The sequence below is a fragment of the Vigna angularis genome, chromosome 10, assembly GCF_016808095.1.
Source record: "Vigna angularis cultivar LongXiaoDou No.4 chromosome 10, ASM1680809v1, whole genome shotgun sequence".
Taxonomy (NCBI): domain Eukaryota; kingdom Viridiplantae; phylum Streptophyta; class Magnoliopsida; order Fabales; family Fabaceae; genus Vigna; species Vigna angularis.
In genome coordinates, this window is record NC_068979.1 from 26,374,736 (window position 1) to 26,388,121 (window position 13,386).

A 13,386-nucleotide genomic window follows, 5' to 3' on the forward strand; every position below is an offset into this window, starting at 1 on the left:
ATAGTAATTACTACTAACAACATATATTCTACTCCCGGTTTGAATTAACTTCGTATATTTTCTAAACTTTCTCTCTTTACTATGCACTAATACAAGATAATTTAGTCAAAAAAAAATGTTTGGATGAGTTTTTAATACAATAAATTTTCACTTTTAATATTAGATTTAATTAATTATTTGATCCTTGTTTTCATTCAAAAATGTTAAGTTGGTCTTATAATATTTTTTTAATATCAATTTGATCTTTTTTGTAAAAATTGATTTAATTTGGTCCTAATTTGTAAAAAATTAATACAATTTAGTCTTTTTCATTAAATTTTTTAAAACAAATTAAAGATTTTGCATCAAAATTGAAGATGATAATAAGAATGATTTGTTTTGTTAATGTAATTATAATAATCCATATGAATGTTGATGAAAAATCATTGATCTACATCAAATTTTCATAAATCAAGACCAAATTACTTTGATTCTCACAAATTAAAATCAAATTAAGACTTACAAGACTGGAGGGTCAATTTAACATTTTTGAACGAAAATATAAACTAAATAACTAATTAAACTTTAATATTATCAATGAAAAGTTATAACTTTGAACCTTTTTATGGTAATGAATTATACTAATGGAGAGTTGGACACGAAACTTAAATTAATTACCTAAAAAAAGTAAAAAATAAAAATTGGTTTTATTTTTCTATATTTAAATTAAACCTAATTATAGTCTTTTATTAACTATTGTTAGTTTGGATTTTTTTTCTAAAGGTCAAATTTTCTCAAATATTACAAACTCATAATTTTTCATCCAAATACTCTAGAGTCATATAACATAAATCGTTAAAATCTTAAAGACATTAAAATCTTAACCACAATATGAATCATAAATATCTTTGAAATTATTTATTCACATGGATAAAAGGACTTTCTAAAATCACAATTCATTACCAACCATGACGAGTTCTAAAATTTCTAAATGTCACAATGACAACATCTTCTGTGTTTGTGTTTGTTTCCAAACGTAAGCTACGTCACAAGCTGTCAAAAGTGTGGACATCTCTCTCATGCTGTTGATACAATGACAACATAATGTGAGACCATGTCAGCGATATCATCCATTATGAAACCCCTCAAACATATTCATACAAAACAACAAATTTAGCTCATTACCTTAGATTAATTACCATGATTTCATAACTAATTATATTATTATATGTAAATTATTAACTTTAGCATTAAACAGTTTTAGCAGCATACTTGATGTTATTTAATTAGCAGAGTGCAGAAAAATCTCCACACAAACATAAAAAGTTAAACTCGTAAAAGGCTTTGCCAAACTTAGAAAATAAATGATGTTTTGTGAATGACAACATAGTGAATCCGTGACATGAGGCCTTGATGTTTATATATAAAGAAAGCTGCTGGTCCAAGAAAGTGAATCTGTTGTTTTTCTCATCAAATGTTTCAGTCAAGTCATAAGGTTTATCTCAGAGGAGTGAATCTGAGAACACAAAGCTGGTTTGCAGTTCATATCATCATTTGTTGGTATTTTGGTGAATTTACTTTGTGTTCTCAGGTCACCCCTTTGAGCCAACCTGTTGACATTCACCAAAAGGTGAATCCTTCTTCCTAAGTTTCTCATCTTTTACAACTTATCACATGTTTTCAGATTTCGGGAAATGTTGCAGAGGTTGTCTTTCTGTATGGTATAGAAATCAATGTTGTCACTTTTGCATTTCATTTTGTATGTTTTTCTTCTACAGCTCTCTTTTATTGGAGAAAAAAAGTGGATTCTGTTCTTGTCAATCAAAGGGAGTTGTAGGGGAAAAACATAGAAAATGCAGAGTAAAAATGATATCATTGTGATATAGAAGTGCTTGTGGTTGCAGCTATTTACACAGTTTTTGAAGAGAAAATGACCCTATTGTGTGAATTCTTATATACATCAGTTTTAGGAACGCAAAAAGTAGAAGATTCCATTGGCAAGATAAGACTCACCACGTCTTCTTTTTTTTCTTCAAGTTGATGGTACTGATTGTGTTTAACTATGGTATAAATTGGAGGTTCTTTCTATTTTTGTGTTTATTTTGGTGCAGGAAAATTAAGGACAATGGAAAGTTAAAATACAAATGTAAGCAATTTTCAACAAGTTCTTCTCTTGAAAAAGAAAAAAATGCTGGGAAGAAATTAAGTTGTCTCAATTCTAAAGCTTAAGTGCTTAATAATTGATGTGGCAATGTTGGTGGAAGGCATTTCAAGTACAAAGAAAGCATAAAGTTGAAGATGATTTTTTTCTTTCCTGGTGTATTGTAAATGTTTCATCTCAAAATAATATAATTTAAATAAGATATGAATAATAGGATTGAGATAGTATTTCTATCATTCATTTTTAGTTCAATATTAACTAACCATTTGTGTGATATTCATTGATAAAGAAATATTTTGTATCATAAAGGAGGAAAAAAAAGATACCAATCTTGTGTACCAAAATCTTTCTTGCTTTTAGTTTAAGTTAAATCCTCCTTTAACGTTTATTCAAAGATGCTATAAATATAGTCTATTTGTGTATAGAAGGAGACCACGTATTAGAATTTTAGAAGGTTGTCTTTTTTTTTTTTTTGAGATACTTGTTCTCACGAATTTTTTTTGACTTAATTAAAATAGTGTATTGATACACGTAGATTGGATCTAACAAAAAGACTAATTCCCAAAAAATTAACTATGGGAAGCAAATAATAATAATAATAATAATAATAATAATAATAACAATAATAATAACATATTACACTTAATAGAAAAGGTATTAAAATTCAAATTACAATATTAGATGATTTTTTTATTAACACTTAACAGAAAAAAAAAATCAAATTCGTTTTCATTTAAAATAGTGTGTCAAAAAAATTGTTTTTTAATTTTTATTTTTAAATGGTCTATAAACTAATTTTAATTTATAGAAAATCTATTTTATTCTTTTAAAAAAGTTATTATAAAGAGGTTCATCCAATATGTTGTTAAGCTCGTAAATCTTAATGATGTTAGTAATCGTGTGATACAAGATACTGATTAGAAAAAATGCATTTTTGGTTAATGAGATGAAATTGAATCTTGAAATAAAATCAAATACTACATGTAATTAAGAATGTATCTAACTCATCATAACTAAAATGGTTGGTATGTATATTGAAATTTTTAGATTTAATTGTTTAGTTTGTCATTATTTTTATTAGCATGTATCAACTTAATTAGTCCTCATTTTTTGAAAAATTGTTTACTTCGTCTTTATGTATATAATGTGCATCAATCAAATTCATTTTATTAATTTTGCAGTTAACATGATGAGATATGTGTTAACTTGTCGAGAAATGATGAAGACTGATGATTTTAATAGATTTTAGTTATATGTTTTGTAGGATAGCTTCTACTTTAGAAAAAGACTTATTGACTCTCTAGAGTTTTTGTTGATATAATTATTTATTATGAATAACTCTATCAATATTTAGTAGTTTAAATTATTAAAAAGATTGTTACAAATATCAATAATTAAATAAAATATTAATCCTTAAAATAAAAGTTACACAGAATTTTAAAACCAATAAAGTAAAATATAATTCATAATATTAATATGTAAATTAATACCTTTTATAATTTGTGTGTGTATATATATATTGATTCAGTTTGTGATTTACCTTTTTTTTCGCTTGTGTGTTTGCTACTTAGATTTGAGGAAATCTTCAGTTATTGTCTTTCCGAACATTACTCTCCGAAAAAATATAAAAAATCAATCCCAAAGACATTAGAATTTTGACGTTACAGTGCAGTGGCTCCCAGAGAAACGTGAAAATCAGTGAGAGAAGAAAACGATAGAGATGGAAGTGGACAGCGAGAAGAAGCAACAATACTTGAAAGAGAAGGACTTGTTCAAAGCAGCTGAAGAAGGTGATGCTGCAACGTTCCAAGCTCTCTCCGCTGAAACTCTCTCCAAAACGCTCTCTCTCAGAAACGAAGATGCTCGCTCCCTTCTCCACGTTGCCGCCTCTTTCGGCCACTCCCAGGTACCCTTTTGCTCCTTTTCAAAAGGGTCTCCTTGTTTTTCCTTCAATTGTTATAAATGTGCATTCGTTGTGCATTTGCCACCACACTTTGAAATTAGGGTTTTTTGGTTGGTGGAATCGTTGTTTTTATTGTTGTTTGTTTGAATGAATTTGTTTAGGTGGTGAAGACACTGTTATCTTGTGATGGGTCTGCTTGTGTGGTGAATAGTGTCGATGAGGAAGGTTGGGCACCGCTTCACTCCGCCGCCAGCATTGGGAATTTGGAGATAGTAGATACTCTATTGAGCAAAGGTCAAAATAATGCTCTTTTCTAAAGTTTACTCTACACATCGCTTTTTACTTAATTATCATTATTATTTATTCTTTATCTCAATCAGTACCATTTCCCCCCTTCAGAATTGAAGTGTAATCTGGGTGGATAAGTTGTTAGTTTCTGTTTACTGAGAATGATGATTGATTTGGTTGGAGATCTCGCATAATATATAGATATGGCCAAATAATACTACATATATGGTTGAAAATCTCATCTTACTAAGTAAGTTTTTTAAGAATGAATTAGATTTAAATTTCATCCAGTGAAAGGTTTGTTGTGTTTATTGTGTTATCTGTTATTTGGCATTCCTCTATTCACATGTCTAATCATCAGGGGAGTGTTAGAAATCTCACATTTTTTATAGATATGGCCACAACTTCCATAATATGGCCAAATAATAATATATAGATGAGTACAAACCTAGTCTTACTAAGCCGGTGTTAAAACTTGAGTTAACTTCCTAAGAGATTTGAATGCAACTTTATTGTGAGACTTGATATTAGGAAAGATGTTGTACAATGGTTTTAGGAAAACAGTTCCGGTGACTGTGACCTATAGATGCAAGATTTTTTGGGGTTCTGTGAAGGCATTACAATCATAAGTTCAGCTGCATTGGCCAGTAGTCTACCACATTATCAAGGATTGTGAGGTAGCAACGATTTAAAACCCTTGGAGCTGGTACTATTCATTTGGTTATAGTTGCTTATTAATAGTCATCTTCTCTATGGTGTTTCTCTGATGTTTGATTTCAATTTCTTAGTATTCTATAATAGAGTTGAGGACTTGATGTGCATCTTTCTCCATGTTCATTGTGTTCCAGCCTTTTACTGCACATTGTGCCCATCTTTTTGCTCTGTTCAGATTGTGGATTAGTGTTGGGAAGCTTTTAAATTTATGTAGTTTTTGTGATGAAAATGGTGGTAACAGTTTGTCGGGTGCTTTCAAGTGTCAATTTTGGATTTCTATTAATTTTCATTTTCTATATCGTTGATTGAATATGTAGGCTACTATTGTGCGCTGCATGTATTTTGTAAATTGTGGTATTGACCTTGAAGAATCACAAGTCTATTGATAAAATGTGGCTCCTGTGTGATAGCCTATACCTTTCCAGACTAAAACTTCATTTGCTAAAGATTCATCAATCATCTCAAAAATGTTCTTGTTTCTCGTGTTTGGTAGGAGCTGATGTTAATCTGAAAAATGATGGGGGTCGCTCTGCTTTACACTATGCAGCCAGCAAAGGTTGGATGAAGATTGCTGAAATCCTCATCTCGCATGATGCCAAGATTAATATAAAGGATAAGGTTGTAGCCTGGAATCATTTGATTGGTTTGTAACACTAGTTTCACTGTATCCCTTTTCTTCATAATCGCATTGTTAAAGATAACATGTAGACTAATTTAGTGTATGTCTTGTACTTAGATTGGTAGCACTCCATTGCACCGAGCAGCTAGCACTGGTAAATCTGATATGTGTGAACTTTTGATTGAAGAGGGAGCAGAGGTTGACATTACGGATAGAACTGGTCAAACTCCTCTGATGAATGCTGTGATTTACCATAACAAAGAGGTATGCTTATTTTATATGTGAGCATGCACACGTGTGTACTCTGCAATAGCAAAAGTACACATTGAACCATCTGAACAATTTTACTCAGAAATGTGTATATAATTATATTAGATGACAAATCTCCTTTTAATCATGCTTAATGTTTTTGTTTGCATAATTCACATGTACCTTTGTAATAAAGAAAAAGATGTGACTTCTTCATTCATTTGTTTGTTTTCTATTAATCCAATGGCTTAATTAGTTTCTTTACAAGTGAATTTTTGGAGGAGGATGCTATGTTGATTGTTCAAAAATCATAACTGAATCGTGAAGTATTTTCTCTTTATTTGATGCACTCTTAACAGATATCTCTCCCCACTCATTTCAAATTAAAATTATGTTTGGGCCTTGCTTGTAGTGCCTGGTCAACAACATTGAAGCATTTAACGCTAGGATGGAGCTGTGTAATGCTAATTGTACTTTGTTAGTTCCTCATCGTTTCTTATTCTGTCATGCTGTCTCACTAGTCACTATCTTTTATTTTTAATCTTAAAAATAGTGGTAAGGGTTTGGTCTTCTAAGTATAAATGAATGCATGCATTCTGCATAGAGGGGAATTCTCATAAAATAAATAATTTTTGGTTCTTATATTAAAAACAAAAGGGTTCATACATATTTGATTCTTACATTTTGCATCTTATTTTATGTAATATTAAATATAAAAGTTGGTTAGTTGCAATGGCATATAATTTGCTATTCTACTATTAACTGATTTACTGGTTATGTAAGTTCAGCAATAAAGAATGAAAGTTGATACCCAAACATTTTCTAGTCAAGACTCTAATAAACTGCTGCTTTGCTTTTGGCACTTGAAAAGGAAATTCTGGCTAGTAGTTGTTAGATGTTGGCTATGTTTGACAAAACTAGTCAAGAAACTATCTGGTAACTTGTTATATGGAGTACATTTCATGAATGATGAGGAATGTTTTGATGACAGTTTTGTTATTGGAGTCCTATAATTGTTGAGCATTATACATTAACTCTTGGGGCATAAACCTTTTTGATGTGTATGTTTTACAGGTAGCTCTCCTTCTGATAAGACATGGAGCAGATGTGGATATGGAGGACAAGGAAGGGTACACAGTACTTGGTCGTGCTACAGATGAATTAAGACCTATATTAATCGATGCTGCCAAGGCCATGTTGGAGTAATATATCTGTAAGAAAATGAGAAAATGTTATCACTATAAAAGAGCAGAATTGTGGTAGTTATATTATTGGATTCATTAGTAGTGGTTTTCTGCAAAAACTCAGATCATCATACCATTGTTCTGTTCAGGCAAAAACTCATCTTTACCTATATATATATATTTAGTTGTAAAATTTTGCCATCTTTTTAGATTAGAAAGATGTGGAATACCTGTTTTGATATGATTTTATACTAAACACATGTAGAATACATTTGTTTTTTGAGGAGTGCTAGGAATCTTTCTAACAATCTATGTTATTGGTTAAATAATTACTGAGAACTGTGTTCCTTAAATAAGATGAGAAACTAAAAAATTTGTACATGATAATCCATTTTAACAATAATTAAATATATGTTCAAAAGATTTACTACAAATTGAGCATTTTAATTATGGATAGTTTTACAACTCACGACTAGTTGTTTTTACACAAAAGAAGAAAAAAACACCCAAGTCTCTATTTTTTAACATAATTGGGTTAGTTTGAATTAACTTATGTATTTATGAGATAAAGATGTTTCTTCATAGAATAAAACTAGTTTATATATAACTAATTTTAAGGAACTTATTCATTAGTTTCTTCAAAATCAAAATTTTAACTTCTATATAAGCAAGTTTTTGTTTATAGAAAATGTTGTGAACTTGTGGTGTCTCTAACTCGCCTTCAAAGTGAGGCACATGTCGTCAGATTTCCTATAAGTTTTGTAAGATTTTGCCAAAATAAAAAATAGGAAAATCTGGTAGAGTTACTTAACTGAAATCGATAAATTTACTTAACTGAAATCAAATATCGAATAATTTAATTTGGCTATAATATTAAAGTTAATTTAATTATGTAACAACATATTATTTATCGAGTTTATTACAAAATATTTACTATAATTTTTAATATAAATTAGTAATTAATTTTAAGTTATTATAATTTCATTAGGTGTTTAAGTTATTAAAATGAGTGAGTGAGTAGATGCATGTTGGTGCAGTGATGTTGCTCCTTTATAATTGATCCCTCTCCTGGCTTTACATGTGATACTACTGCTAAGTGAGTTTTCTTTGGAATCTTCATTTCTAAAAATGAGTAAATAGAAAATGAAGTATGATATAACTTGGAACTACTATAAAAGTCTTCCGGACTACAAATAAAGTATCAATTTTAGGTATCATAAAATTTAATCAATTATAACTAAATAATTAGAAACTATTAGATTATGACTATTGAAACATGTAATATAATATGTTATAATAATAAAATAATAATAAAAATACTAATTCTTTTAATAAAATAGTAATAAAATGTTTGTGGCAGCTCACTTTTTCTTTTTACCTTCTTTTTTCTCTTTTCGATTTTTCTCTTTCATCATTCTTGCTTTTGTTGTTCAACTTCTTCAGTTCAAAGCTTTTCTTCTTCGTTGCTTTTTTTTACCTATGCAACAATCTTTTTCACTTTAAAATTCCGTTTTGTTTGTGTTTTTACTTTCTCTTAGATTTCTCCTATATTAGTGGTTCAGATGTATGGTTGATGTCATCATCTAATATTTAGATAACCATTTATTTTGCTCCAAAATTTTTATATATGTTTGTCTAGTCCCATTTAAAGAGCATCTTTGAAAGATATTTTGATGTTAAAGTTAGTTTAACATTTGATAGTTTAGATATTAATATTGTAGTAAATGTTATCACCTAACTCTTTACTTTAACTTTATATTTATATATATTTTAGAGTGGACATTTGATTAACAACGACCTAACTGTGATCCAATTGGTGGTAATTGTTTTTTTACCTTAAGTTAATCAACATTAGAGTTAATCTCCCCATCAATTGGTTGTTTGACCTACCTCCTAGGTCGTGCAATCACAATAATGGTTTGTGAAGGAGTCTCACTAATGGCTGATTGTTCGATCTGTGGCTGATAGGATGGTCATACGGTACATAGACACACCAAGCCCAAGCCTATCATGATAAGCGAAGGTATTTGTAATGGGATGAGACTTTTGCCATTCGATCTCTTTTGAAGTAACCTCAACCCTGGTCGCTCATCTGGTTGGCCTTTAGACCGTTCAATTGAGCAGTTAAAGATTTTCAAAATTTTGAAATCTTATTGTTGAGGGAAAGACGTGTGGCACTTCCAGCCTTTCCCGGTTAGGAATTCGCAGAGTTTGATGTTGTGAGTCATTGGATTTGGCTTGATCCAATGGTTGAGAATGACTAGCGGGGAGGTGCCTTTTCGCTATAAATTGGGGTGGGTCTTGCTTGTCATTTTCACCTTTCCCTTTAACTTTTCTCTTTCAATCGATCGTCCAACTTTTCTTTGTCTTTCAGGTAATATTTTTGACTATTGATTTGTCATCTGAGGAGTCCGTGAAGAGGGGCGACCGAAGGTATGATGATGACACATTGTCGTCATCAGTGTCATTGTTGGTTTCTTCTTCGATTTTATGATCAACCGAGTGAGAGTCAAACTCGGTTGACAATGTAGATACTAATAAGGTCGCTCGAGTCGCTTTTGTCAAGTCTGATGTGACATTAGAAATTAATGTGGTCAATCAGGGGGATGTGGTTGCTTAATCGCTTCCGATCGTGGCAAGCTATAATTGGGTGTCCTATGAAGTGAGATAGTATGTCACCTTCTTCCGCATGGGGAACCAACTGCAATGGCTTGCCGAGCAAACTTGCTTTGTCAAGTCCTCTATGGATGCTTAGAGCTTCAACCTCATTATTTGCAAAGGGAATGAGAAGGTGGTCCATGAAATGGAAGGTAACTCTAAAGACTTTTTCTTCATGTACACGTGTCTTTTCAAAGACCTTCTCATTCGTTTTCCATTCGAAGACTTTCAAATGGATGTGCCGAGGGAGCTTAACCTAACGCCAACTCAACTTCATCCAACGTCCATACATATCCAATTTTCTTTTCATGTATTTAATTATTGGTGATATTTAAAATCAGTATATATGTATAAATATTAGTTTAATTATTTTTAATCTGAAATTTAGGATAATTCTAGTTTTTATCCTCAAATTTACTTTTTTAAGTCTCTTAAAATTGAAAAAATATATATATTTCAATCCCTAAACAGTAAATTGGAGGGGCTAAAACAAGTTTAAAATCAAAATCTTAAACTTTTAATTCTAACCTCCAAACATTATCATTTAGTCTCCCAAATTTAATGTTGAAAGAAAAAAAAACTTTTTTTTTTAAATTTAGGAGACAACAAAAATTATCTCAAACATTAAGAACTAAAAGAATAATTAAATCTTAGTTTTTTTCTTGTAATCTTGCCTAATTAATTTTAAATATTTTATAAATGTAATATTTACATAGTTTTCAATTTAAACATTGTAAATTCAATATGATCTTATTACATAATCTATTTGACTTCTTTACACAATTTTTAAGTGATAAAATTTTAAAGAAGAAAAATAAACTTAACAACATCATATCTACTTTATTATTATATTATTATTATTATTATTTAATTTTTTTAATAAGATATTAATTATTAATGAAAATTTAAGTTTAGTTAAATAAAAACATAAAAATTACCATATTAAAAAGTGTACTAGTTTAATAGTTAAAGCAAAATATACCAGAGTAAAAAATTAAGATAACATAAAATAGATTATATAAGGAAGCAATATGAGCCTTCTGTTTCTGCTCTCCCTTATCTCATTTGCCTTTTCCTTCTCAGTGTTCTGCAGAGAAGGGAGAAGCCAACCATGGTTTCCACTTCACTACCCTCTTTCATTCAGATCTCATCCACAAATTCCTCTTTCACTGAAAAACTCAGCATCCCTCAAAACAAGTTTCAAATAAGAATATCTACAAGACACACACACTCAATTTCTTTGCCTTTTCCTTCTCTTCCTTCATGCAAAGCACTTCAAAACTCAGTTCCTTTTGCTGCTTCACTTGCCATTCTTCTTTGGTCAACCCCTGGTAGATTCTAGTACCATGTGATGCTGCTTTTTGATGTATTATGTTGTCTCATTATGTGCTGTTGTGTTGGCTGAAATTTCATTCATTGGGCAAAGCATAAACATGCTAATTACTGACTGAAAGTCTGAGCATTTTCATATTCTGCAGCAAATGCTGGATTCATGTCTGGAATTTCTGGTCTAGAGGCTGTTCCTGGTCCTCAGCTACCACAGATTGACTTTCTCAAAAATCTCAACGGTCCCAATTAACTTGAACTATTGTGCTTCTGTTTTCTGAAATCAGCTCAAATTGATGAAACTGTAACTGGGTTCATCATTTCTGTTTTGCAGATGAAAACCAGAAGAAATATGCAGAGAATGATGAAAGAATTAAGTCTTCTCCTTTGCTGAAGAAACTGCTTGAGCAATCCAAGTTGAATAAAGAGAAGTAATCTTTTTATTTTAACTGCGTGTGTTATTTGCAAAGTCAAAACCTAATGATGCTGCAATGGACTATATAGATGGTCAATGATAATTGAGCTTTTAAATGCGAATGCAGTTTCTGTGTCAACATCAATTTTTCTGTGTTTTCTGTGACTGTATTTCATTTACATTTGAGACTGCATTGGCCACAATTGTTTGCTGTAGAAATGTTAGCACACACTCTAGTATAGTATTTTGACACTAAACTGTGTAGATTTTTCTCCTTATTTAGTAAATTTTAGACAATAATCATAGAATGAGTTATCAACCAAGTGGTTCAAGGTTTGAAACCTAATGTTAGTCATGTGATGAATGATTAGTAAATTACTTCTTCTCTTTTTCAGTTTCTTTCCATGTTAAAATTTAGGACAAAACCCTTATGACTGCAATACCTTAATGATTACAATGACTTGTTGGCTCAAAAAATACTAACAAAATAATACATATTATGTTTCGGGTATGGATCGAGTATCTCTACTAATCACATATTCACGCTTTGCTTCAAATTTGCTTAGGTAATTCTGAATGTCTTTTATCAAACTTTTCCTCTTTCACATTCCAAACTTTCTGAGAATATCTGTCAAAGTCACTCTGATGCTTAAGTTAGTAATTATATTAATTAGTGGTTAGAACAAAGTCTTAAATTCACGATAAATGTCATCATCTACTTCTTACTTTTGATTTCTATTTATAATTTTTGAGATGGATTTAGGATTAGTAAAACTCTAATCATAGTCCCATCTTGACCCATTATCTACTAAGTAACACTTATCCTTAATATTAGTTTGCAACAGTTCTTTAGAGATGTTTACCATTAAGAGCATCCTTTTGGTCTCTATTCATGTCTGGCCGCTTGGCCCTCGTGTCGTTTATCTGAATTTCATAAGTTTAGACGTATCTAATCCTAATTATATATGACCGTCTAGCCATACAGTACATATTATATAATGAATTCAACTTTCTTATTTAACAAAATACTGACAACTAACATTTTCCGATAAACTGTTATATTTTTCTTTATGTTTTTGTTGCATCTATTGTCATGAAGAAACAATAACACTTTGTTGCTCTTCAGGAACCGTAAAGAAATTGAGAACAAGTACTGCATAAGAGGAGCAGAATGGGGAGTTGGAGATTGTTCTACAGAGGGAATGTCTCCAGCTGAGAGGGACAAATTCATAGCTATGTTGAAGCAGAAGGCTGGAGTAGAGTAACATGATCATATAGAGAAGAAAAGATAAATGAAAAAGGTTTCATATAAATTATAAACATGTGTACAACTTTTATCATTTAGAATTGTAAAGGTGAAGAAACAATTAAGCCTATTGCAGATTTCATAACTTGTTCTGAATCCTTCCCACATGATTTATTTATGTGAATTTTTCAGAAAGAAAAACTCATACATCTTCTTGATTCCTACATTAGATGGTTTAATATGATTTTCCTTTATGCTTGTTATGTTACCAGCATTCTTGTGCAGGTTTATCACATCCAAAGTGAGTAGACAGTTGGTAAAATCTGATAAGCATTCTAAGAACAGAAAGTAATAAAAACCATATAGTTCAAAAGCTTTCAGAAATTACACACTTTCTGAATGTAAAAAGTTACCATGATGCAAAATTCAAAGTTGAAGGAAAGTGAAGAAGGCATAATAAAAAATCCTAATAAGCTTATAGTTATAAAGCATTTAAGCATGAAAATATAAGCTTGCAATTGAAGAGAACTTAAAACAATCGAAATCCACAAAGTGACCTCAAACTTTCGAAACACATAACTCGAAAGTACCAAGAAATAAAACCAGATAAAATAAGCGTATTTATAATCTTAATACAACTTCAA

General features: G+C 30.5%; 2 protein-coding genes and 1 long non-coding RNA gene across 3 annotated transcripts; all 3 read left to right on the plus strand.

Annotated features, from left to right (window-relative positions):
- The first annotated feature begins 1,308 nt into the window (after nucleotides 1–1,308).
- On the plus strand, nucleotides 1,309–2,392 carry LOC128194327 (uncharacterized). The gene is made up of 2 exons (XR_008245748.1): nucleotides 1,309–1,609; nucleotides 1,884–2,392. It is a non-coding gene; the product is annotated as an uncharacterized LOC128194327 (long non-coding RNA).
- A 1,289-nt stretch (nucleotides 2,393–3,681) lies between these two features.
- On the plus strand, nucleotides 3,682–7,290 carry LOC108334705 (uncharacterized). The gene is made up of 5 exons (XM_017570623.2): nucleotides 3,682–4,046; nucleotides 4,205–4,337; nucleotides 5,539–5,663; nucleotides 5,782–5,928; nucleotides 6,988–7,290. The coding sequence occupies exons 1-5, from the start codon at nucleotides 3,861–3,863 to the stop codon at nucleotides 7,117–7,119; spliced, it is 723 nt and encodes a 240-aa protein (XP_017426112.1). The 5' UTR covers nucleotides 3,682–3,860; the 3' UTR covers nucleotides 7,120–7,290.
- Nucleotides 7,291–10,809: 3,519 nt separating this feature from the next.
- On the plus strand, nucleotides 10,810–12,966 carry LOC108334631 (uncharacterized). The gene is made up of 4 exons (XM_017570518.2): nucleotides 10,810–11,086; nucleotides 11,234–11,323; nucleotides 11,416–11,512; nucleotides 12,623–12,966. Exons 1-4 carry the CDS (start codon nucleotides 10,867–10,869, stop codon nucleotides 12,759–12,761), a joined length of 546 nt encoding a protein of 181 aa, XP_017426007.1. The 5' UTR covers nucleotides 10,810–10,866; the 3' UTR covers nucleotides 12,762–12,966.
- The last annotated feature ends 420 nt before the right edge of the window (nucleotides 12,967–13,386 follow it).